Source organism: Protobothrops mucrosquamatus, unplaced genomic scaffold (genome assembly GCF_001527695.2).
Source record: "Protobothrops mucrosquamatus isolate PMUCROS unplaced genomic scaffold, P.Mucros_1.0 scaffold370, whole genome shotgun sequence".
Lineage (NCBI taxonomy): Eukaryota > Metazoa > Chordata > Lepidosauria > Squamata > Viperidae > Protobothrops > Protobothrops mucrosquamatus.
In genome coordinates, this window is record NW_015386704.1 from 660450 (window position 1) to 683424 (window position 22975).

At 41.8% G+C, this 22975-nt stretch overlaps 1 protein-coding gene across 1 annotated transcript in view; it reads right to left on the bottom strand.

Moving 5' to 3' along the window:
• The window catches only part of GMIP (GEM interacting protein), a 78356-nt gene that overhangs the window by 52631 nt on the left and 2750 nt on the right, over positions 1–22975 (bottom strand). Inside the window, exons 2-3 of the mRNA XM_029284095.1 lie at positions 21462–21571; positions 19797–19857 (exon numbers count right to left, since the gene is read on the bottom strand). Coding sequence (XP_029139928.1) covers positions 19797–19857; positions 21462–21571 — 171 coding nt within the window. The remainder of the gene's footprint in view (positions 1–19796; positions 19858–21461; positions 21572–22975) is intronic.

The following is a 22975-nucleotide window of genomic DNA, read 5'->3' on the forward strand; positions in this document are numbered from 1 at the left end:
ATGGGGGAGCACTGGGAAGTCCTCCGCTTCATTGTAGTCCCTTCCATGACGGAGGCAGTAATTCTGGGGTTGGCCTGGTTGGATAAGTGGGGCCCGACAATATGGTGGGGTGGGGGCTGTCGTCATATGCGCCTTGGCACTGGCCCTCAGCCACCAAGGCTGGACGATGGCACACCGGAAGGGGAGGAGGATGCAGTAAAAACAACCCAGGAGGCAGGGGAGCGGATGGCCGCATTCCCAGTGGAATACAAGGATCTGGCAGAGGTGTTCAGTGAGCGGGGTTGCGACAGCCTCCCGCCCCATTGCCCGACGGACTGTGCCATCGAGCTACTACCAGGGGCCACATTACCGAAGCCCCGCATGTATCCCATTACGCCGAGGGAGTTGGAGGAACTGAGGCAATATATAGATAAAAACCTGGCCAGGGGTTTTATACAACCGGCACGGTCCCGGATAGCAGCACCGGTGCTCTTCCAGGAGAAAAAGGACGGAGGGCTTCGGCTTTGCGTGGACTTCAGAGGCATCAACGCGGTGTGTGTGGAACATCTATACCCCCTTCCGTTGATGAAGGACCTCTTGGCCCATCTAGCCCGGGGCCAGGTCTTTACGAAGCTAGACCTACGGGAGGCCTATTACCGGGTCAGGATCAAACCCGGAGACAAGTGGAAGACAGCATTCAACTGCCCTTTAGGCAGCTACCAATTCCGGGTTATGCCATTTGGGTTACAGGGGGCTCCCACGGTATTCATGCAACTGATTAATGAGGTTTTGCATGAACACCTATACCGCGGGGTGCTGGTATATCTTGATGATATACTCATCTACAGTAAGACCATGGCTGAACACGTCCAACTCGTTCGGGATGTGTTGAGAAAACTGTTAGATGCCCGGTTGTATGTGAAAATATCGAAGTGCGAATTTCACCGGTCCCGTCTGGACTACTTAGGGTACCGGTATAGTCGCCTCCCCCACCTCTACCTGGGTTTGTTCCACTTTTCACATGACCTCACCGTTCGGGGTTTCTGTGCGGCAGTCGACGTTTCGAAGGACCCCAAACGGTTGAAGATATCTGTCAAGTAGGGAAGCAAACGGTACCAACGGAATGGGGAATGCTTAGACGATGCCTGGGCCTACAGTTGTTGGTTTGGGGCAGCAGGACAACAGCTAGCCTGGACAACCGACTGCCAGAAGGCCTTCGAATCCTTAAAGGCATTGTTCGCGAGGGAGCCGGTCCTCCTACATCCTGATCCAGAACGCCCGTTTGTGGTCCAGGCGGATGCCAGTGACGTAGCGGTGGGGGCCGTGCTGCTCCAGCACAATTCGCAGGGAATACTGCAACCCTGCGCCTATACGTCACGGAAATTGACTGAAACCGAGAGAGCCTGGGCCATCTGGGAGAAGGAAGCATTCGCGGTGAAGTGGGCCCTGTCCACCTGGCGGCATCTGTTGGAGGGGGCGAAACACCAATTCGAGGTCTGGACAGATCATAAAAACTTGAAAGTGTTACAAACCCCCAGGAGATTGTCGCCAAAACACGTCCGTTGGGCACAATACTTCCGCCGCTTCCAATTCCATCTGAAATACGTACCAGGCGGCAGAAACTTTCTGGCAGACGCTTTGTCTCGGTTGCCGCAATTTGACAGCAAACGGGAAGAGGTGGTGCAGGCCATCATGCCCCCTTATGACACGAACGAGGCCAAGGCAGCATCCCAACCAGTAGTAGCGGCTTGGGAGGATGAACTGCGATCAGCCCTCCGAAGCGATCCGTGGCTGCGAGAAAACCGTGGGATGTTAACTCACAGGGACGGTCTGGCCTGGTATGGCAGCAAATTGTACATCCCACCACCGCTGCGCAGCCGGGTATTCCTCCGGTGCCATGATTCAAAGCAAGCAGGCCACTTTGGCTTTCTAAAAACATTACATTTAGCCCGGAGGCAGTTTTGGTGGCCTCGACTACGGACGGACGTGGAGGCCTACGTGCGAGGATGTCCAGTCTGTGCCACAACCAAGCCCGATCCTGGGAAGCCGAGAGGCTATTGCAGTCGGTGGCTGACCCAGACCACCCATGGCAGGATATAGCCATGGACTTTATTGTGGGACTACCCAACAGTCAGGGTTATACGGTGATTTGGACTGTAGTGGACCTTTTCTCTAAGCAGGCCCATTTCGTACCCTGTAAGGGTCTACCATCTGCTCGAAGGCTAGCCCGGATGTTCCTGTCGCACGTGTATCGACTCCACGGGGCACCACGCCGAATCATTTCCGATCGCGGGGTCCAGTTCACAGCCCTCTTCTGGCGAGACTTCGTACGCCTCCTAGGGTCCTCCCAAGGGCTCAGCTCGGCGTACCACCCGAGCACTAACGGAGCAGCGGAAAGGGCGAACGCAGCGGTGGAACGTTACCTCAGGAGCTACGTCTCGTATCAGCAAACGGATTGGGTGGAGTGGGTGGTGTTTGCCGAGGTGGCATACAACAACGCTGTACACAGCAGTGCAGGGTTCACCGCCTTCCGGGTAGTGTCAGGCAGGGACTTCATGCCCATGCCAGAGGTCACAGGCCAGGAAGCACCACCATGTCAAGCTGGGGAATGGATAACCCAAGTTAGCGGGGTATGGTGTGTAGTGACCAAGGCCCTAGAGAGGGCGAGGCAGGTGACCAAAGCCCAAGCAGATAAGAAAAGGAGACTGCAAAAGCCTTTCAGGGTGGGAGACCTAGTGTACCTCTCCACGAAGTACATACGTCTTAGAGTTCCCAGCAAAAAGTTAGGCCCAAAGTACATAGGTCCGTTCAAGATAGCCCAAGTGATTAACCCCGTAACAGTGCGTCTCAAATTACCACGGGCGTTGGGCAGGTTACACCCGGTATTCCACAGTAGCCTGTTGAAACCAGTGTCCCACATGAGACCTATGGAAACCCCAGGGCCCGTAACATCCGATCAGTATGAGGTACAGGACATATTACACTCAAAGAGGAAAAAAAATGGAGTGTCGTACCTTGTGCTATGGAAAGGCTATCCGTTGTCGGAAGCATCCTGGGTGAAAGATAGTGAGGTGCACGCACCCCACCTGCTCAGGAGGTTCCATCACAGATATCCCGACAAGCCAAGGGGGCAACCGGGGGCTGCCGTCGTGCCAAAGCAAAACCATTAACTTTGTATATTTGTTTTCCAGAGGGACCCCTGGTAGGGGGAGCGGCATGTCGAGCCCTGCGAGGCCGTCCCAGCCGCGTACGGCCTACCTCCCATCACCCCGTTCACCTTACCCAGGGCTGCAGTCCAGGGGAGCCGGCCGACCCATCGTTCCGGCGCTGCCGCCGCAGCCGCTGCTGCCGTCGCTCTCCTCTGACGTCATCACCCTGCGCCTCGCAGGGCCCGACAGATGGTTTGAGGGGAAGGGGCCGGACGAAGCCTCCGTTCTAGCGCAAAGTGACGGAGGGACGAGCAGCCGCCTGCCCCAGCAACGGCAGAAGGAACGCCCAACTGATTGCAGCCGCCTGCCCCAGCAACGGCAGAGGAACGCCCAGCTGATTGCCCGGCTGTGTGATAGAGGGCGCGGACTGGGTGGGGCCCAGGTGTAGGAGGGCGGATGGTGGCTTGGGATGGTGGCTTGGGAGGCGTGTGGGGCGGGGTGGTGCTAACGAGGGTGGGGCTGGCGTGTTCACAAGGGTGGGGCTGGAGCATGTGCTATGTAAGGCACTGGGAGCAAGCGTCTCCCAGTGCTGACTTTAATCTGCATGGAGTGATTAAACTACCATATGTCTAACGTTCCTGCTTGCTGGCTGGTTTGTGAAGCGCCAAGACAGAACGGTTTGACAGAGTGCCCAAACTGCAACCCAAAACCCACTTATGCATTGTCGAGTGCCGGGTGGGTGTGGCCCATTGGGTGGGTGTGGCCCATTGGGTGGGCGTGGCTGCGGTGGTAACGGCAGACTGGGTGGGACTAAAAAGTTCAATCAATCAATTCCAACTTTGGAAGATCTTTTTTTCCCCGCAAGAAGTTGAAATTGACTGATTGAACCTTCTTTTTTTTTTTTTTTTGCACACGGCGGCCTAAAGCGAAAAGGTTTTATAAAACCCAGCTGAAGGCCTAGGACTGGGGTGACGGCGCGCGTGCCCACAGAGAGGGCTCTGAGTGCCGCCTTTGGCACCCGTGCCATAGGTTCGCCACCACTGGGATAGGCTTATTCTTCCCTGAGTGGTAAGCAACCCGACACAGAGCACCGAGGACCCCCTTCCACAGACATATCCTTCACATCCTTACTTCACATTGTATGCATTTGTGTGGTTGCCTACCAAAGGATATTTATGATTTCTCTGAGGTGGAGTTGTCTATTTCTTTGAAGCTCAGGAGGACTGGTGAGTTAAGAGTTTCTTCAAATGGGAAAAAAGACTCCACAAAGCCAAGATAAGGATGGAGAGAGAGTATGCTCAGACACAATTTAGTTTCTACTAGAATTGAAACAAATATAAATCATCTTGGTTTTGTAACATAAATAATATTGTGACATCACAAAGACCTGGAACTGTTTTAAAACTGTCATAGAATCCCTGTATAAAAATGCCATGTGTCAGAACCTTACAGACTATATTAGGGCTTTAATTCAAATTTACATAACAATAACAATAATAGAGTTGGAAGGGACCTTTGAGGTCTTCTAGTCCAACCCCCTGCTCAGGCAGGAAACCCTATACCATTTCAGACAAATGGTTGTCCAGTCTCTTTTTAAAAACTTCCAGTGTTGGAGCATTCACCCTTCTGGAGGCAGGTTTTTCCACTGGTTAATTGTTCTAACTATCAGGAAGTTTCTCCTTAGTTCTAGTTCTAAGGTTTCTCCTTAGTTCTAGAAGAAGCCACTGCTTCTTCTCCTGCTTTCAAGTGCTTTTGAGAATAGGATAGGCTTTGGAGAATAGGACTCACATGCCAGGATGTGAGTAGGCAGTAATCGAGCAATACCTTACGGATATTGATATTCAACCAGATCTGATGTTTGTCTCTACAGAAGTACTTTTAAGTAGCTCTCATAGCCATTCCGAATCTGTTGAGTCTCTCCCCATTTCTCCTCTGTTGATAGCAGGTGGGCTTTGAACTGCTTCAGAGGTTGAAGTAGAAATGGAAGTAGTGATGATGTTGCAGGACCAGACATTTTCCAGAATGACCAGATTAATAGCTCAATGGAAGTAAGATACACTTGTACCTGTACATTTATCATCTCTAGCCTACCTCTATCGCCTTTGATCACAGGGTGAATAAACTGCCTGATAAAGCAGGAGAAGCTGAAAACAAGATGCTTATTTTGACAGTAGATTTAGTGCTCTTTCACAACGGCAGAACCCTAAATCTCTAGTCAAAATAAGTCTGCCAAATGCTTGATCAGCTGGCTAGAAGTTTTCCAGTAGGGTAGCAGGAGAGTTCAAATCCCCTGTTCTGAGAATGCTGAGTTTCTTCCCTTACCAGCTGCCAACAGTCTGTTCAGCAGACTTCAAGGAACTAGTGTGTCCTGCTCTTTTCCCTGGAGGGAAAAAAAAATGAAACAATGGTGCAGAAGAGACTTCCAAGGACCCAGGGAAGATGGTGTAGCTACATTAGCTTAAGTTGCCAATAGACATTTAGTTGTCACTGCTTCCTACAGATCACCTGACTTTAACCCTGCCAGAATAGTTGGTAAAATGTGTCAGGTTGATACTGCTTGATACTGCTACAGCTTTACTGCAAGCCTCGGGGCAGAGTGCTGGGGACACTATAACCTACAGTAAATGGCTGAGGACAACTTACGCCAGGCTCCCATCTAAGCCAAAAACAAGATTGGGCTGTGTTGTGGTTGTTGGGACACACAAGGTAAATAAATAGTCAGGGTGTGTTTCTACAGCAGTACTTTAAGGTTAGATGCAAATGAGGTAAGACCCTAGGACTTCCATAAAAGCTAGCTGGAGAGGAACAAAGCACTATAATCAGGGAACTAGGGCTGCTGATGTAATTTATTGTATTTGTTAAGGAGTAAATATCTCATGTGCTTACTCATATTCAGCTATGGGTCCATAGAGCTAATTTTGTGCACCACTAATGAAAATGGCAGAAAGTGAAATACGTAGGTTTCCACAAGCCAGCACTCATTATACTGCAAACATTCTGTGTGGCAAGAATGATTGAGCCACATGGCTATTTTGACTATGAAATATTTTGCAATGAAATGACAGCACAAACAAGCTAAGTAGCCAACAGTTAAAACAGACTGTTATATTTTTAGCAGGTTTTCGGTCTTACTGTCTTACTGTCTGATTACAGTAAAAAGGAAAGAAATTTTAATGTAGTAATACCGCTACTGGGACCCAGTAAAATGTTCTAAAACTGCAATTTTGCAAGACTAATGCTCTTCCAGCTGACTGCTCCATTAAATAAAAAGAGGGGCAGGCTGAGAGAAAAACACAGAAAGCATGGTTTCAGAACTATGTTTTATGATTTAATAGATTGGATAAATGAGAAAAGGTCCATGTTACCAAGCCCTCTTAATTATGCATGGGCCATGCTTCTTTTGTTTCTATTCCTTTCTGCTTCTTCTTATGATGAATTATCTTTTTCATATCAGAATGTTTCTACATGGCACCATTTTCAGCTCCCAATTCATCCAAAGCTTGAAGTTGACTCTACACTCACAAAGAATTTGTGTACAATTATATATAGATAACTATCATGCTGCTCCCTTTTGGGATAAGCATCACGGAAAGGGAGTAATAAATACTAACTGAATGAAAGTAAAAGCTGGAGGAGGGCAGAGAGAAGATCAAACAATAAATACACTTATAGTAATGTCAGAAAATGTCTTACACCCCTCCTCCTCCAGGATAGTTATTTTGGAAGGAAATAATTCTTCCTCCCCTAATAATTTCTAGAAGATAATGTATTGATTCTGCCAATGTACTGTAGTGACATTCTGTTGCACATATCCCAAACAAGCTGTAGTGTTAATTCAGAAGATATAGGACCAAAATAAATCTATGTACGCAAACCATATGTTGGCCTTCCTTGACGATAAAAAAAATGTTCTTGACTCTTATTTCACTCTGCCCACATTCTCCTCTTTCGATCAGTAGATCCAAAGGAATAAAGCATAGAATAGAGCCTTGGCCTGCTTCTATCTTACATCCAAAGGAATGGAAAAACTACAGTTCCAAGCAAAACAGATGCAGGAACTGGAGCTGGAGTACCAACAAGGGATAAAAAGCTAATCAGCAAAGAGGAGGATTAGGGAGACACTGAAGAGATGGGCGTGGAAAGGATGGAAAAATCAGATACATTATTCCCAGTGGAGACTGAAATTACTGAGGACAATTAGGATGAGAAAATAAATGAGAGAGAGAAAGATTAAAGGGTGTGCTGAATGGAGGATGGGAGGGACTAAAAAGCAAGGCCAAAGGTAGCATAAGGCTAATGTCTTTCTCAATCTGGCACCTTTAAAATATCTTGTTTGTAAATGGAGCATAGCAAATTTATTTGCTTTTTAGAGTGCAGCTTCAGCTGCCACTCAATGGCTAAGACATAATATTTCATGGGCTCATTTATGATATCAATATCATGCAATTGACATGAAGATGACAACATACCCTAGATTGTTTGATCTGTCAAATGTCTTGGTCTACCTTTATTTTACTCCATTTATTTATGCGGCTCTGTTTTATTCTCCTTATCTTAGTCTTCATAGCTTTAAATCAACAATAGGTAGAATTCCTATGGTTAGTGTTATTAAGTTGTACGGCTATAATCCTTCATAATTTGTTATTTGCTTTTATACCTTAGATTCTTATTCTAAAGTATATAGCCATGTTTTAACTGTAGCTTGTGGATCAACCTAGCATCACACAGTTCACACTAAACCATAAACCCCATATCAAACAAACTATCTTGATGTGCGACTCTGGCTGAACTCTGATTTATTTATGTGGCCAACAAAAGTGGAAGCTTATAGTTGTAGAATTTAGAAAATGTTACTAGTCATGCGCTTGTGATATTAACAGAGCAAAATCTTCATGTTTTCCTTTCCTCTGCCCCAGAAACAGGATGTGGTTGTCTTAAAAGGGTTGCTTCATCAAGCAGCAATGGGAAGCTTATTCATTGGACAGAAGAAAAGGCAACACTTCTCTGAGACCTTCTGACCCAACTAAATGTTATCTTTCCTTGCCTTCCTACAGAGCTAGGTGGACTATCAGAATAAATGTTAATTGGAAGAAAAAGAGGCTTGCATTTAATATCATCACATAACTGGTTCTTAAAATAGAACATAGAATCACAGGGCTGGAAGAGAACTTGGAGGTCTTCTAGTCCAACCCCCTGCTTGAGCAGAAGACTTTATACCATTTCAAACAAATGGCCGTCCAATCGCTTCTTAAAAACCTCCAGTGACTGAGCAGCACCAATTCCCAGAAACATGCCATTCCACTGATTAATTGTTCTCACTATCAGGAAATTTCTCCTTAGTTCTAGGTTGCTTTAATGATCTTCCACCTGTTACTTCTTGCCAAATCTTGGACAGCTTTGAACGCTTGTTTGGCTTTTCTTGTGACCAGGAATGCTTGACCAAATTGATTCCAACCAGCTTTCTTTCTTTTCTTTTTTTTCTGGAAACGAATAGTTTTGCAAATAATAAAATTACTACAAATACTATTTGTTACTTGATTGCGATGAGCCACCCAGACTCATTGACAGTTGGGCAGCATAGATATTTATTTATTTAAGATTTTCCCAAATTACATCCTCAGGCTTGTTACTTGTAAAGTATGAGGATATATTAAATGGAAAATAAGGAAGCTGAAATGCTATGATATAAAATGCTGGTTTTTTTGTATCAGGTTTTGTACTTGAACAGTATTGTTGCAGAAATATAAATTACATGAGCAATCAGGTTAGTTTATGACACAGGCAGTGTTTTATTTCCAAAGAAAGACAGGTTCTCTTACCAAGAAAAGTTGAGTCCTTAATGTTTAATTCAGTGTTTCCTTTATGTATTTCTATATATACTTTGAGAGGAGGGGCCTGCATTTTGAAATTATTCCTTATTCTTAATCTCTTGTAATCTCTTCCTTATGTCTTGTAAATTTCTGTAACACATACACACAGGATTTACTCTCATCTGTGCCTGCTATACAGGCAATCCTTGACTTATAATCATAACAGAACCTGCCCGTTATGGTTGTAAGTCATTAATGATCATTTGCACTGGTCATTAAGCAAACCCATTGTTTGCTATGGGGCATTTTTGTCAAAAACAAAGTAAATGCTGGTTTTGATCAAAAACATCATAAATTGTGTACATTATGACCGCAGGATGGTCAAACAGCTCTAAATGCAGGCCAGTTTCTGAATTCCTGAAATGTGGTCATGTGACTGTCCATTGAAACTTTGGAACTGAGTTGTAAAAACCTTTGGGGTAACTACGAACAGTCATGAAGCGACTGGTCATAAATCAAGGATTACCTATATGCCTTTTCAAGCAACTCAAACCATAGTATATCCACAGTCTCTCATTCCTTTCACTCTGCCAATACTACTAGTACATATTTAACCCAGCTCAGCATTCATATTTACATTTTATTCTTCTTTAAACATGATCGTGTATCCTCTGAATTCCAAGATTCATTTTTGCCAAACCCCCATATTAAGCATCATTTCTGAAGTTAGGATCACAAAGAATCTTGAAATAGAGTAATTCAGCTGTTATTTGTTATTGCTTTCCATCCCATGCTTAGACAAATTTCTATTAGTGAATCATCAAAAAATGTCTTATTTTTAAAGAATACTTCTAATTGCTGCATAGAAATTAATACCCAAACATCTTAGTCTGATGGTTATTCCGTTTCGTATAACATGATCTATATAAGGAATCTACAATCATTTGCATATGGAAGGATTTTCACTCATATAAGAATTATATAAATAGGGATGGAACCTGTACTATTCTCTGAGCATTCATTTGTTTGCCAGCGTCAACATGATTCTGAATGTGTCAGAACTGAACTGGAAATAATGTTCTAATGAAGGAAAGATGTTGATTTTTTTTTTTAGAACTCTCTGATATTTCCTGTGAAATGATGTAAGAGGGAGAAGAAGAGGAAGTAGAACTTCTGCCTTCTTGCCGAGCACAAATTAAATGTAAAAGCATACATTCAGAAAAGGCTGTGGTCTGTTTTACTTAGGTAGTCCAATGCTGGTCTGAACTAAGATCAAAAATTCTATAATACATTAGTTGAACACTGTATGAGCGAATCTACAATCTGGTTCACATAATGTGCTAAAATATGGCTTGCATAACCAGGATATCTACGGTTAAATTAGTTGACTTGAATTATGCAATCAAAGCATAATCTGTAATTTACCAATTACAATGATCCACTGCTAGGCCATAATATGGCATCTTTGGTCTTGAATAACTGTATTCATGAAATCAAGCCAGTGGGAGTTATAAATATGCTTATGTTAGAATGATCTGAAGATCCAACCCATCTAACATAAAAAGCAATGTATGACCTTTTCCTTATTTTTCCATTCATTTCCACACCATGTTTGTTTCAACATACTTTCTATACTTAACAAATATACAACTGACATTGAATCTGAAGCTCAGTTCCCCCATCTATCTGTTGGAATGGGGCAGGGGTCTCCAAACTTGGCAACTTTAAAACTTGTGGACTTCAACTCCCAGAATTCCTCAACCAGCCAGCCATGCTGGCTGGGGAATTCTGGGAATTGAAGTCCACAAGTCTTAAAGTTGCCAAGTTTGGCGACCCCTCGAATAGGGGGAGGATAGGTCATCCAAACTGTTATGTTTTAAATAAATAAAAAAGAAAAGAAAATTGTGAAGATGGGCCATTTGAGGCTAATAGAATTTTGCCTCAAATGGCTTAACATCAAGATGCTTCAAATGAGTCTTGATTTGTACTACTAATTAGAAAATAAAAACCAATTGTTCCTGATATAGTATTTGGCAGGGCTTTTTTTCCTCATAGAACGCCCAGAATGGAGTTCCGGCACCTTTTTTGGATGGAACCTTGTAGGGTAGGCAAGGCAGGTTGTATGACGTGTGTGAGTTCCGGCACTTTTTTTTTTTTTTAGAAAAAAAGGACTGGTATTTGGGCATATTGATCCATCAAATACTTGATATGCTAAATATGAAATGTCTTTTACAGGCCTCAATGATTACCGTCGGTTGTACTGACATCCATCATTATGAAATGCTTTTGAGAAGCTGATAAAGGACATTATTGTATCTAGCCTCCTGCCAGCAGTTGACCTGCTTCAGTTTGCTTACAGAGGATGCTATTTTCTCTGTTCTCCATCTGAGCTTGGAGCACTTAGAGGAAAGAAATACTCATGTGCGTTTGTTGTTTGTTGACTTCAGTTCAGCATTTAACACAATCATTCCCCAGCATCTAGTAGACAAACTGGGCCCTTTAGGCTTAAACACTTCTTTGTGCAACTGGATTCTTGATTTTCTAACAAGCCCCAGTATGTGCGAGCTGGAACAAATATTTCTAACACCATTTTGTTGAGCACAGGTTCTCCTCAGGGCTGCGTCCTAAGTCCACTGCTGTTCACCCTTTTGACCCATGACTGTTGTGCTAGGTGGCCACAACCATATTGTGAAGTTTGCAGATGATACAACAGTAGTGGGCCTTATTCAAGATGACAATGAGGGTGCTTATTGCAAGGAGGTTGAGGGTTTGGTGGACTGGTGTAAGGAAAACAGCCTAGTATTAAACATTGGAAAAACCAAAGAGATCATTGTCGATTTCAGAAAAGGCAGGCACAACCACACTCCTCTGTGCATCAATGATTCACCTGTGGAGATGGTTACCAGCATCAAATTCCTGGGTGTGCAGTTAACAAGTAGGCTGACTTGGTCGCTCAACAGCGAGACACTGGTGAAGCGGATATAGCAGCACCTGCATTTTCTGCGTCACATGAGAAAAGCACATCTTCTTTCCCCTGTCCTTATCACTTTCTACAGAGGGACGATCGAAAGCATCCTGTCATATTGTCTGGTTTGGAAGCATCACTGCTTCAGACAGGAAGGCAGTGCAGAGAGTGCTGAGGATGGCTGAAAAGATTATTGGAAGTTCCCTCCCTTCCATCCAGGACATAGCATATAAGTGTTGCTTGAGCAGGGTCCACAAAAAATGACAATAAAGGTTATCTAACTATCTATCTTGAATTTAACAAAGTATAAAACAAAATATCCAAACAGAAGCAAAATACACTGGCTTACATCCACAAGCTACTTTTCTGCACTTGCTCATATATAATATCTAATCTAATTTACAGTAAAATACTTATTTGAAAGATTACTGTATTTATCTGAAAGATTGAAACAATCTCTACCAAACAAAATATATATATAGAAAAATAGTCTACCAATATCATATTCTTAGTGAATGTAAGATAATCACCCATTTTAAAAGTATATCCTTTGACTCTTTGGTCTCAGTCATAGCTCAGAACCACACTGTGTCGTTTCCTGCCATGATCGCAGAATATATTTCCTTCTGACTCAGGTATAGCTCATGGTTGGCTGGGGTATTCTGGGAGTTGAAGTCCACACATCTTAAAGTTACCAAGTTTGAGAAACACTGCTTCTGAAGCTTAGCAATAAGTGGTTTCTCACTGGGGAAACTCTTGCTTCAGCCCACTTCCTAATCTTCAATTATCCACCCCACCCAGCCATAGCTGGTAAGTTGTCATGTTGCCATAATATTCTCAGATTGAGCTTCCTAAATAAAGCAAAGGAGCATGTTTTCTACTTCTCCCAAAGAAAAAGATATGCTGCTAGGTGATATCTGGCTTTTCATTCTCCCACTGATTAGTTGGGAAGTGCTGATTGGCTTATTTTAAGTTCTCAGTGGCTGTGATGAAGACAATCATAGCCTGTTAGAAAAATAGTTAATAAGTTTACAGAGTGGTAACGGTGACTATGTGGAAGTATCTCTTGATTTCTTCTTGTGTACATACAGCATCTCCAGTCTCATGATCCATTTTATTTGTAAAAACGTTGTGCTCCATCCAACAGTCATTCTTTTTCATTAGTCTTTGAGAATTGCTGTGAAAGGGCCTTCACAGAAAACGTCATCACAGTGATCTATTTGTCATTTGTTAATTAAGAGTTTAAATATTACAAATACTTACTACAAATAGATCAGTTGTAATGATATCATTTTCTTTTGCTTCTAGTCTTTTCGTAGATACCTTATTTTCACATGCATACTGTATGGCAAAGGGCAGCCTCTCAGGATTTCAAAAGAAGAATTTAAATTTTCCCCAGATCAGATGGAGGGTAGCAATCCTTGGCAAAGAACTGAGTATGATTTTTTCCCCCTCCTAAATTATTTCTTGCTTCTTACAACCTCCTCTTCAGAAGACACATTTGCTGGTGGCACAAAATATAATGGCAGGATTAGCATGTGGAACAACATTTGTAAAGCAAGCATCCCATCCAGTGTGCAGGCATGTGCACTATATCAGAGGTCTCCAACCTTTCTTGATTGGCAGACCAGAGGGAAAGGGAGGGGGAAGCATTTTATGTGCGCCCGTGTACACAAACGGGTCCACGAGCACGCGCGACACAAACAGGGTGGTGCTAGTGCCCACATGACACTCACTAGTACTGCCTCTTTTCCCCATCTGATGCCCCATTTTCCCCACGCCATGCCCCATTTTCCCCACGCCGTGCCCCATTTTCACCCCCTTTTCCCCATGTGGCGCCCCATTTTCACCATGCAGTGCCCTGTTTGCGTAGCGGCGCTAGCACGAGTGGGGGTGAGTGCGTGCATGTACGCGCACTGGCTAGCTTGTTCTGCGGCCCGGTGGCCAGTAGGCCACATCCTGGTAGTGGGCCGTAGCCCACAGATTGGGGACCCTTGCACTATATCATGCAGTTAGGCAAATAAAAAATAAAAAAAGGCCAGGAAATGAGTACTTCCACAAATTACAATTTTGAACATGGCTGACAGAGAATGATCACCCTATAACACTTCACAGGTTGTTAAATGCGTTCTCCTAGCTGAATCAAATTTATAGAGATTTTAAACAAGTGTTTAAAAATCTCCATGTCACACTGCTGGATTTGTAACAGAATATATATAAAAATATAATTTCAAAGGTTAAAATAGATTCCAACTAGTGTACATATCTATCAGACAATCAAATGTATGAGAGAGTACTTTTTAAAAACAGTTATTGATCCTAAAGAAAATATGCTCCCTTTTTAATCTTAAGTACATTTTAACCATCATCTTAATTTAGAACACATAATTAAAATACAGCAATGATTTCTGAAGTGATTCATACGCATTTCTAAGTTCAACTGAAAAGAACTCAGAGATAGATACAGAGATAGATTTGATCATTTAGTTAAGGAACATATACTGATTTGAATTAGGCTCTCCTCGATATGATCTGGTTGTTGTCACACAGCCATAAATTTTGGCCCACATCTATCTTTATTCAAAACACATTTTACAGATTTCAATACTCAGAATAGGAAAAAGCCTATTCATCCTGAGAATATCCATATACTGTATACAATAGAAAGTTATCTTGTCTACCAATGTCAGCTCTGAAATATATATCCCTCTCTAGGCCTTGTTGCACTGAACCAAGTTTTATTTTCAGGGATCAGACACCTCAAAGCAATCATTTCTTGCCCCAACCTAAAAACTTCAAGGGTTAACCGTCTGCAATGACTTGCTGTACGCTGAAAAAAGGCTTCAAGGTCCCTGCATAAAAATATAAGAAGGTTGCTTTACCCACCAGAAGATTGAGGCTCTGCCATGATGAAATCCTCAGCAGGACCCCCAGGTTTGGACCCCAGCACAAATCCTTGGATACTTCAGGAGCCACTAACTCTGGTAGGCAGCCCCAGGGACACTGCATACTTTGCAGAGTTTCTGAGCCCACAGCCACCGAAACTTCACTGCTTCCTGCTGACTACATTTCCGTATCAAGTAACTTACTTGTTTCTTCATTTGCATATTTTTCAATTTACAAATAAGAGCCCCCAACCTCTGGTGGTAAATCTAATGCATAAAGTCTGCCTTTAGCCTATGCCAGATTACTCACCTTAGTTTCTATTAAGAAAACAACCATCTGAAAACTATACTATAAAAGTGTTAATAGTGTTCAGCATTTTATTCCTTTGATGGCATTAGTGCTGGGGCAGAGACAAGGCATTCTTCAAGGTCTGATATCAAAACTGTGGATCTGTTTTACACGGAGGTTCTAATCGTACTTTCTTCATCTGCTTCGAAATAATTTTGGAAGACCATTTTAATCAGGTAGGCACTCATTCCTTTTTTTCTAGATTAGTCTATAACTGTCCATTTTCTTAGTTACTGAGCTGCACCATGTCTTCACTAAACCTGCAAACTTCTTGGCTAAAGATGGTTCAAAGAGAGAGGCCACATTAATCACACTGAAAAGCAAAGCAAAGAAATAAAAACATATCCATCCCCAGAAGCCAGAAAATATACATCTATTGGCTCTGCCCTTGCAGATTACATGGCCCAATCAAATGGAATTATGCTATCCAAAAAAAGTGATGTGTAGTTCTTAATTGCCAAAGATTCTCATCTCTTCCCTTTGGAATTCCAACACGAAGGATATAGTTGGGTAATAAAATACAAGATAAAAATATAAGTTTAAGGCAAATTTGCAAACATGGAGATGATTATTTCTGTTCAAGGTGATCTTATTAGAAGGCATTAGAGACCAACCAGGATGCTGTTTGTTTTATTTCAACTTGGTGCACTATGTGGACTTATCCCCTTGATTTAAACCAATTATTGTTTATTCAGCAAACCATGGTTTAAAAATGGCTTGGCACAATGTATGAATCCAGTCATTGAATCTGCAAGGTGAATTTAGATATTTCAGTTTACAAAGTAACAATAGGAACATAGAATATTTTATCACTAAAGGTATAATCTATCTAAATATTGATCTTAAGAATTTAAAAGGATGAAATAATAGCTTATTTCATCTGGCATTCCTTACAACAATCATAAAGACTAGCAAGCATAGTGAGATGAAGTGCAGTCGACCTTTTATGTACCATTGCTATACACTTTTTGTGCTGTAATAACTTCCGCTCAGGCAAGTTATTTTATTATGCCCATTGGGGGTTGCATCCTGGGCTTATTTTAAGAAGGCAGCCCCCAGTCTCTGGGAAAGCCAAAATAAGAACAGTGATTTACTAGTAATGATTTCTTCAAATTAGGGACTGTCCATGGTAAGAATAGTTGGAAAATATGAGCATTTACCCGGATGCAAGTAAAACTATACTTTTTTAAAAAAAGTTGAACCTAATTTAATGCCAAATCTTGTGCTTCTGATAGTGTCATCAATGCAATGATCATGAATTTGGGCAAACTCCGGGAGACAGTGGATGATACAGGGGCCTGGCATAATATGGTCCATGGGGTCGCGAAGAGTTGGACACAACTTAGGGACTGAAAAACAACAACTTGTGCCTCTGTGGTGCAACTGCAGAATTTGCTCAGAACTTTCAACATTTGTTGAAGTCACGACAGCTGCTGTAATGTTATTTTACAGACTTTAAAAATGCCCCCATAGTACTCTGGGTAGTAACAAATCTGCCTTCTAGGATAAAAAGGAGGGTTTCAGTTTAGAATCTCCCACAACAAGCTAGTATGTATTACACTCTGAAGATCTGACTTATGCATTGTCTTCAGTGCAATGTGTTTTAATTTTTTGGTCTATTTCCTGTTTCTAATTTTTGTTAGCCACCCTGAGTCACATGGTTGAGAGGGCAGATGTCTGCCTGCCTGCCATCTGTCTGTCTGCCTGTCTGCCCATCCACCCACCCATCTTCTGTTCAGTCATGTCCAATTCTCAGAGACCACCTGGACAAGCAGGGTTTTTTTTTCCCCAGAAGGGCTTGCCATTGCCTCCTTCCTAGAGATGACTAGCCCAAGGTCACACAGCTGGATTTGAAGAACTGTTAACTGTTAATGATAAGTGAGTCAAGAGGAGGAAATAAGGTCTTGAGCATCTACTTCTGCATTCTTGAAGCCACAAAAAATATCTCATCTACCATGTTTCCAAGTCTTATTTACCAATGATATTTCAAACTCTCTTAACCCAAAGTTAGTATAATGCTCAAACCTCTGTCTAGTTTCAAAAACTCTTTATAACCAACTGGTTAAAAGTGATGTGGTTTTTCTTTTTCTTTTTTTTGGACAGGAACCATCTAACTCTTTTTGGCCACCAGTTGGCAAGAAATAATTGAAGGGCCTGCAGTACAGAAAGGAGGAAATAATATAGAGAAAAAGATGAAGCTAAATTCTAAAATATCTAAAAATTCCTATGCAGGCTTTGGTCCCATGCACTGCCAGCATATAAATCCACAAAGAATCCTGCCCCCCATAAAAGGGGGGGGGGTCACTCCTAAACTATTAAACACAACCACATTGGGGGAAAAACTTGATTAGTTGTTTACAATAATGATGATTATTCAAGTCACCAAATAACCTCATCTGAGATAACAAAACTCTTACCTATGTTTCTAAAAGTACATAAACTGACACAAACAGGATAGGACTGAAGCCTAATCAAAATCCATTCCTGACCTACTTACATTAATAACCATGTTCATCAGGATGGTGATGAAAGCCTGTCTCTATCACCTCCTCATGTACTATTTATTTATTTTATTACATTTAGAGTCTGCCTGAGTTCAGATGATTCTGGGCAGCTTACATTATAAAAAAAGAAAAAGAAAGTAATATGAAAAATTCTGTTTTTGAATGCTAAGATGGAAAACGATGATCTCCACTCATAGATTTTTCTCATACATGTTAAGTGGCTATATGGATTAAGTTCAAGAAGCTAGTTGAGTTATAATCTATATGGCATTATTGAGATCTATTTTGTTTTATTGCTAGTTGCCTTGAATATCTTATGAATAGAAAAGCAGATAGTTGAAATCTGTTGAATCGGTTGAACAGACAAACAAGAATACTTTTATATGTATTTATTATTTAATACACTATGAAAGCAATGCTGAAAATTAGTTCTGGGGTGTCTGAGAATTAAAAAAGGAACAAGAGCTACATCTATTCCTCAGAGAAGATAATGTTGCCTATCCTATCTCAGAAAGCCTCTAGGCCTGCAGCTCCCAACCTTTTCTATACCCCTACCCCTAGAATGCTTCTGATATATTCTCGCACCCCTTATAAAAGTTCGAAATAACGGCAACGAATTATGCATATATACTATAATTTTGAAAACCCAAGTTTTTGCACCCTCTGGAATGTCGTCTCACACCCCGGTTGGGAACCCCTGCTCTAGGCAGTCAGAAAAGAGACAATTGCTTCATCAAAAATGTCTGAAAGCAGTTATGGACTCACCACACTATTTCTTTGGAGGCAATCCTCAGAGAACAAAGGGAGAAAAGATTTATTAAGATGTGGCTTAAAGGTCAAAAGATAGATAAGAAACTTTTCTGACCCCCAACTGTTTTTTTTAATGTGCATTTCCTTTAAATAGTGACTTGGAGCTCATCTTTAATACAGAGATTTAACAGCAACAGGTCCCACTTCTGTGTGAATGTGTGAAAGCCTTTCTTTTGCACACACTTAGCTAAGTCAACATCTGTTTTGGCAGACAGAAAGGCCTTGAAGATGAGTGACATAAAGAACAATTTATTGGCTAAAGCAAAGGGATGTGTTAGCATCTGATTCTATGAATACACCAATGCTTGGTCCATAGTTTTCAGAGTTATGTACTGAAAACTGGTGCTCATTGTGGAAAGTAAAGTCTAGACATCACAGTAACAAGCTTTTCTTCCAGGATTCTAGATTGGCTTAAAAGTTCTAGTCTTTCGGGGTATCTCTTAGTTGAACTTTGATTACAGACTGATAATGCACTGATTGCCTCTGGGCTGCCTCTGATATATCTCTGGGACTCTGTTTGCTCAGTGGTTTTTTTCCCCATAAAGTCTTGGCAATTCATTTTCGAAAGAAACAAAGGTATGTGAAATGAATCCCCTCCTGTTTACTATGTATGTGTAATAATGCTTGCAACTGTGCTTATTAAATAATAAAGCTGTGTGTTTGTGTTTCCTCTGACAGCCTCCTTTCATGAGCTTTGGTTGGCAAATATGAAACCCTGTTTTCTTACATCATTAATATTTCACTGAGGCTGAGATCATATGAAAAGTCATATGGGTTGTGAAGCCCTATACAGGGTTGTTCCTTAAAACTCATTTAAATGGCTACCAACTCACCCTTGAACCAACAAAACAAACTATACTGGCATAAAATGCTTTGTCCCCATTGCCCATTTCTATCTTGCCACAGGCATACTGCCATTAAATATAGAGCTTGTTAAGGAAAGAGATGGGTGGATAACCTCAAAGGTGTTTTCCCTTTCTCCCATCAAACCCCATCAGCCTGGGAAAACATACAGCAGTCACTCTCAACATGAGGATAGACCTGGGACCCAGAAGAAGATGAGTTTTGATATCTAGATTTTGTCCAACTAACAGGGAAAAGGCTTGTGAGGAGGAAGGGGGAAAGAGTGGGATGAAAGAGCTCCCGTTATACCGTGTAATATCCCATCACCTGTTAGCGTGGCTAATTTTACTTGTGCTTAAAAATAATCTGACAAGCATGCAGGAAGGTTGTACAACGTAGCAAGAATCCTGCTGTCCTGTACAATCCTTGTGCTTCTCTCAGTTGCTAAAAAAGGGTCCATGGTGGATGCAAAGTACAGTGGAAGATTCCTCCTGGCTCATACCATCCCCACCCTGGCCTCTCAATCCTTTGGGCTGCTTTTGAACCCAGGAAGAGTGCTGAGCCTATATTCAAATGCAGTCAGGACAGCAATTGCATGATATGAGATTAGAGGTCTAGGTGCCATGAAGTGCCAAAGCAAATAGCAGCTCTCTCTTCCTCCTTCATTGCACAGACATTCTGCAGCTGTGGATGATCAGCTACTATTTGGGCTGACCCAGATCTCCAAACCAGAATTAGCTTGGAGAGAGCCCAATTTGAAACCCTGGCCTGTCCCATTCCCACAACAGAAGGGGCCTTGAGGGCAGTGTCAAGGGAATGAGGAAGTCCACCCCAATCTACAGATGTCAATAGGTGCCAGATGGGGTCATTTTAACAGAGCCACCAGGTAGAGTTGTTTGTGAAATATATCAGACTGTATCCACAGCAAAGCTACTGAACTTGTTGCATGGTGATTTTAACCCCTGAACGCCTATGGACCTTAAGAATGGTCTGGATGTGAAGTAATGCAGTGTCACGAAGACATGGCAGAAAAAAGAGGCTGCTTACTTGCATATGGGGAAAGGCCCTCAGGCACCAAGCCCAAGTGAAGTGATTTCGAAAAAAATCATGCTCTTCTCAGCCTATCACTGAGAGGGAAATAAGGCTGTGAAACTATTCCCATTACTTCATGCTCCCTGCAGAAAAGGATGGATATAAATATATCAAATGAAGTATCTGAGCAGAGACCTATGACAAGTGTCATCTATAACAGGCTGCACACTAAAATTCTCTCTTCTGCATGTTGATGCAAAGTACTGGTGGAATGAAAGCAACAGTTATCTTGGCTTGCAGGTTTGTTGATTAGTTATCCTAGCTTGCATAGAATAGTGTAAGTATGTTTGAGATAAAACTGGCCTGTGGTTGGCCAAAATGTATTCAAAGTGACCAATAATGTGCCCTTGCAGTCAGCAGGAAATGCTGCATATAACACAGTGTAACTAAAGCCAGCAAGCTATATCTTCTCTATGTTACTAAAAAAAATAGCATTACATGAAAGCACTGATTGATTAAAGCCACAATGGGCAGCAGAATTGAAGGATCCACACACTAGTATTTCCTTTTCTTTTTTTCTTATTGAGTGCCTTTTACTTACTTTTCCCAACTCCTTTTCTGCAATTTGCATATCTTTACTTATCTCCAACTTGCCACGACCAACTCATTACAGTCAACTTGCCACAGGACAACTCACCATGGCCAACTTGCCATGGGACATCTTGCCAAGAAATGGTGGAATAGAATTATTGAAGAAAGGATGCAAAAGGAGGGACAGAATGAAATGTGGAATGACAAAAATTAAAATTATTTTAAAATTATTTTAAATAATTACATTGAATTGTTGAATTATCCTGCGGCAAGTTGTCCCCTGGCAAGTTGGCCACAACCAGTTGGCTGTGGCGAATTGGCCGTGATGAGTTGGCTGTGCCAACAATAGCGTAAGGTTAGAGGTTTCCCTTTTCGTACTACGGTACATATGTCATATCTGAGGGTCCTACAATCGGCAGGACCCACTATCGGATTATTTAAACTTCTCTTGAACTAAGTTCATTTCTACTAGAATTACAAACAACGATAATAAGAATTACTTCGAGACTCTGAATGGTAAGTGTGTACACTATTCTCTCCGAACGGCTGCCTGGCTGGTGCAAGCATTCAAAATGGGATACTTGCTGAGAAAGCAGGAGACAGACTGGAGCAATTCAAACAATTTAATTTCAGCAGGGCCTGAAGGCATGCCTCCTGTAATAATAACCATAATAATGATTAAATCATCATCACTTTTATTTTGTGCCTTTGAGTCTCTGTTGATTACTCTAACTGCCTAGACTGGTCCTAGCAGTTTCCCTGGCTACATTTTCAGAAGTGGTTGGCCCTTACAGTAGTTTCTTCCTAGGGCTGAGAGAGGATTGGCCAAAGGTCAGTCAGTTGGCTTTGTGCCTAACACAGAACTAGAACTCATAGTCTCTCGGTTGCTAGACTAATGCTTTAGTTTAAACACTATGTCTAAATGGCTATCAATAATAACAATACAGAATATTAATAATTTGGCAGAGTGTATATGCATTATTTCTTGCAATTCTCAAGCCACTATATTTTGTGGGTGAGAGTAGATAGAATATTGTGTTCTGTGCCTCAGGTCCTTTGTTTGTATCTAAAATGACACATTATCTTAGCAAATGCCCATTTCTAATTATGAGTTTGCCAAGATAACATAAGGAAGCACTGAAGGATGCATTTGCAGAAGGGAATCGTCAAGTTATAAAAGTGGAGCCTCCACTGATTCGAAACCTACACAAATGTATTTGTGCAATGTCTGGTTAAGGGCCAATTTATCTCCTGCCAAGGTCAGGCTCAATACTGATGTTTGAAGCCTTGTTGGGACATACACTGAATAAAAATGGTCTCTGGTTATTTCTGACAGAGAATAATAGATCTAGTGAAGTGTTTAGCATCCCTTTGCTATCTGCCAATTTTGTATTACAATTAAGTGCCCAAGTACAGCTTAAAATGTGGACTTGTACATCTCACTTTTTAAAAATAAATTGCTTTACTCACAATGAAATAATATCAAGATATATGAATCTGAACTTCATATAATTTAAGGCAGGGATTGATAATTTTGTGACTTCTGGATTCCTGGACTTCAGTATGCATTAGTTTCTGCTTGTCAAAGGATTGATGGTTTTAATCAAAAGCTTCTGGAGGACACTAATTTAACTCTCCCTGATTTAAGCTACTATCTTCTTTTGTAACAAAGGATGAATGATATCCTGAAGTCTGTTTTTCTGTTTTACACATACTGTATCGCACATATAAATGATACTTGGTAATATGCCATTTCACATAATTTCCACTAGATCCATTGTTGCATTATCACTGAATGTTTTTGACAGTACCATCAAAGAAATACTTATTTTCCCCCTGGTTCTTTAACTTGGCTTCTACTTGATGTTTGCCAGCATTAAAACAAAACTGTCAGTGAAATAATGTACTATGAAAGCTCATTTTTGCTGATTTAAAATACTATTAGTGAAATTTACATTATTAACCAAAAAGAAATGGATTAGATATTGGATCAGAGGGCAGGAACAGACAGGTTGTAAGCGTACTGCGAAGGAGAGATGCTGGGGGGGGGGGGGGGGG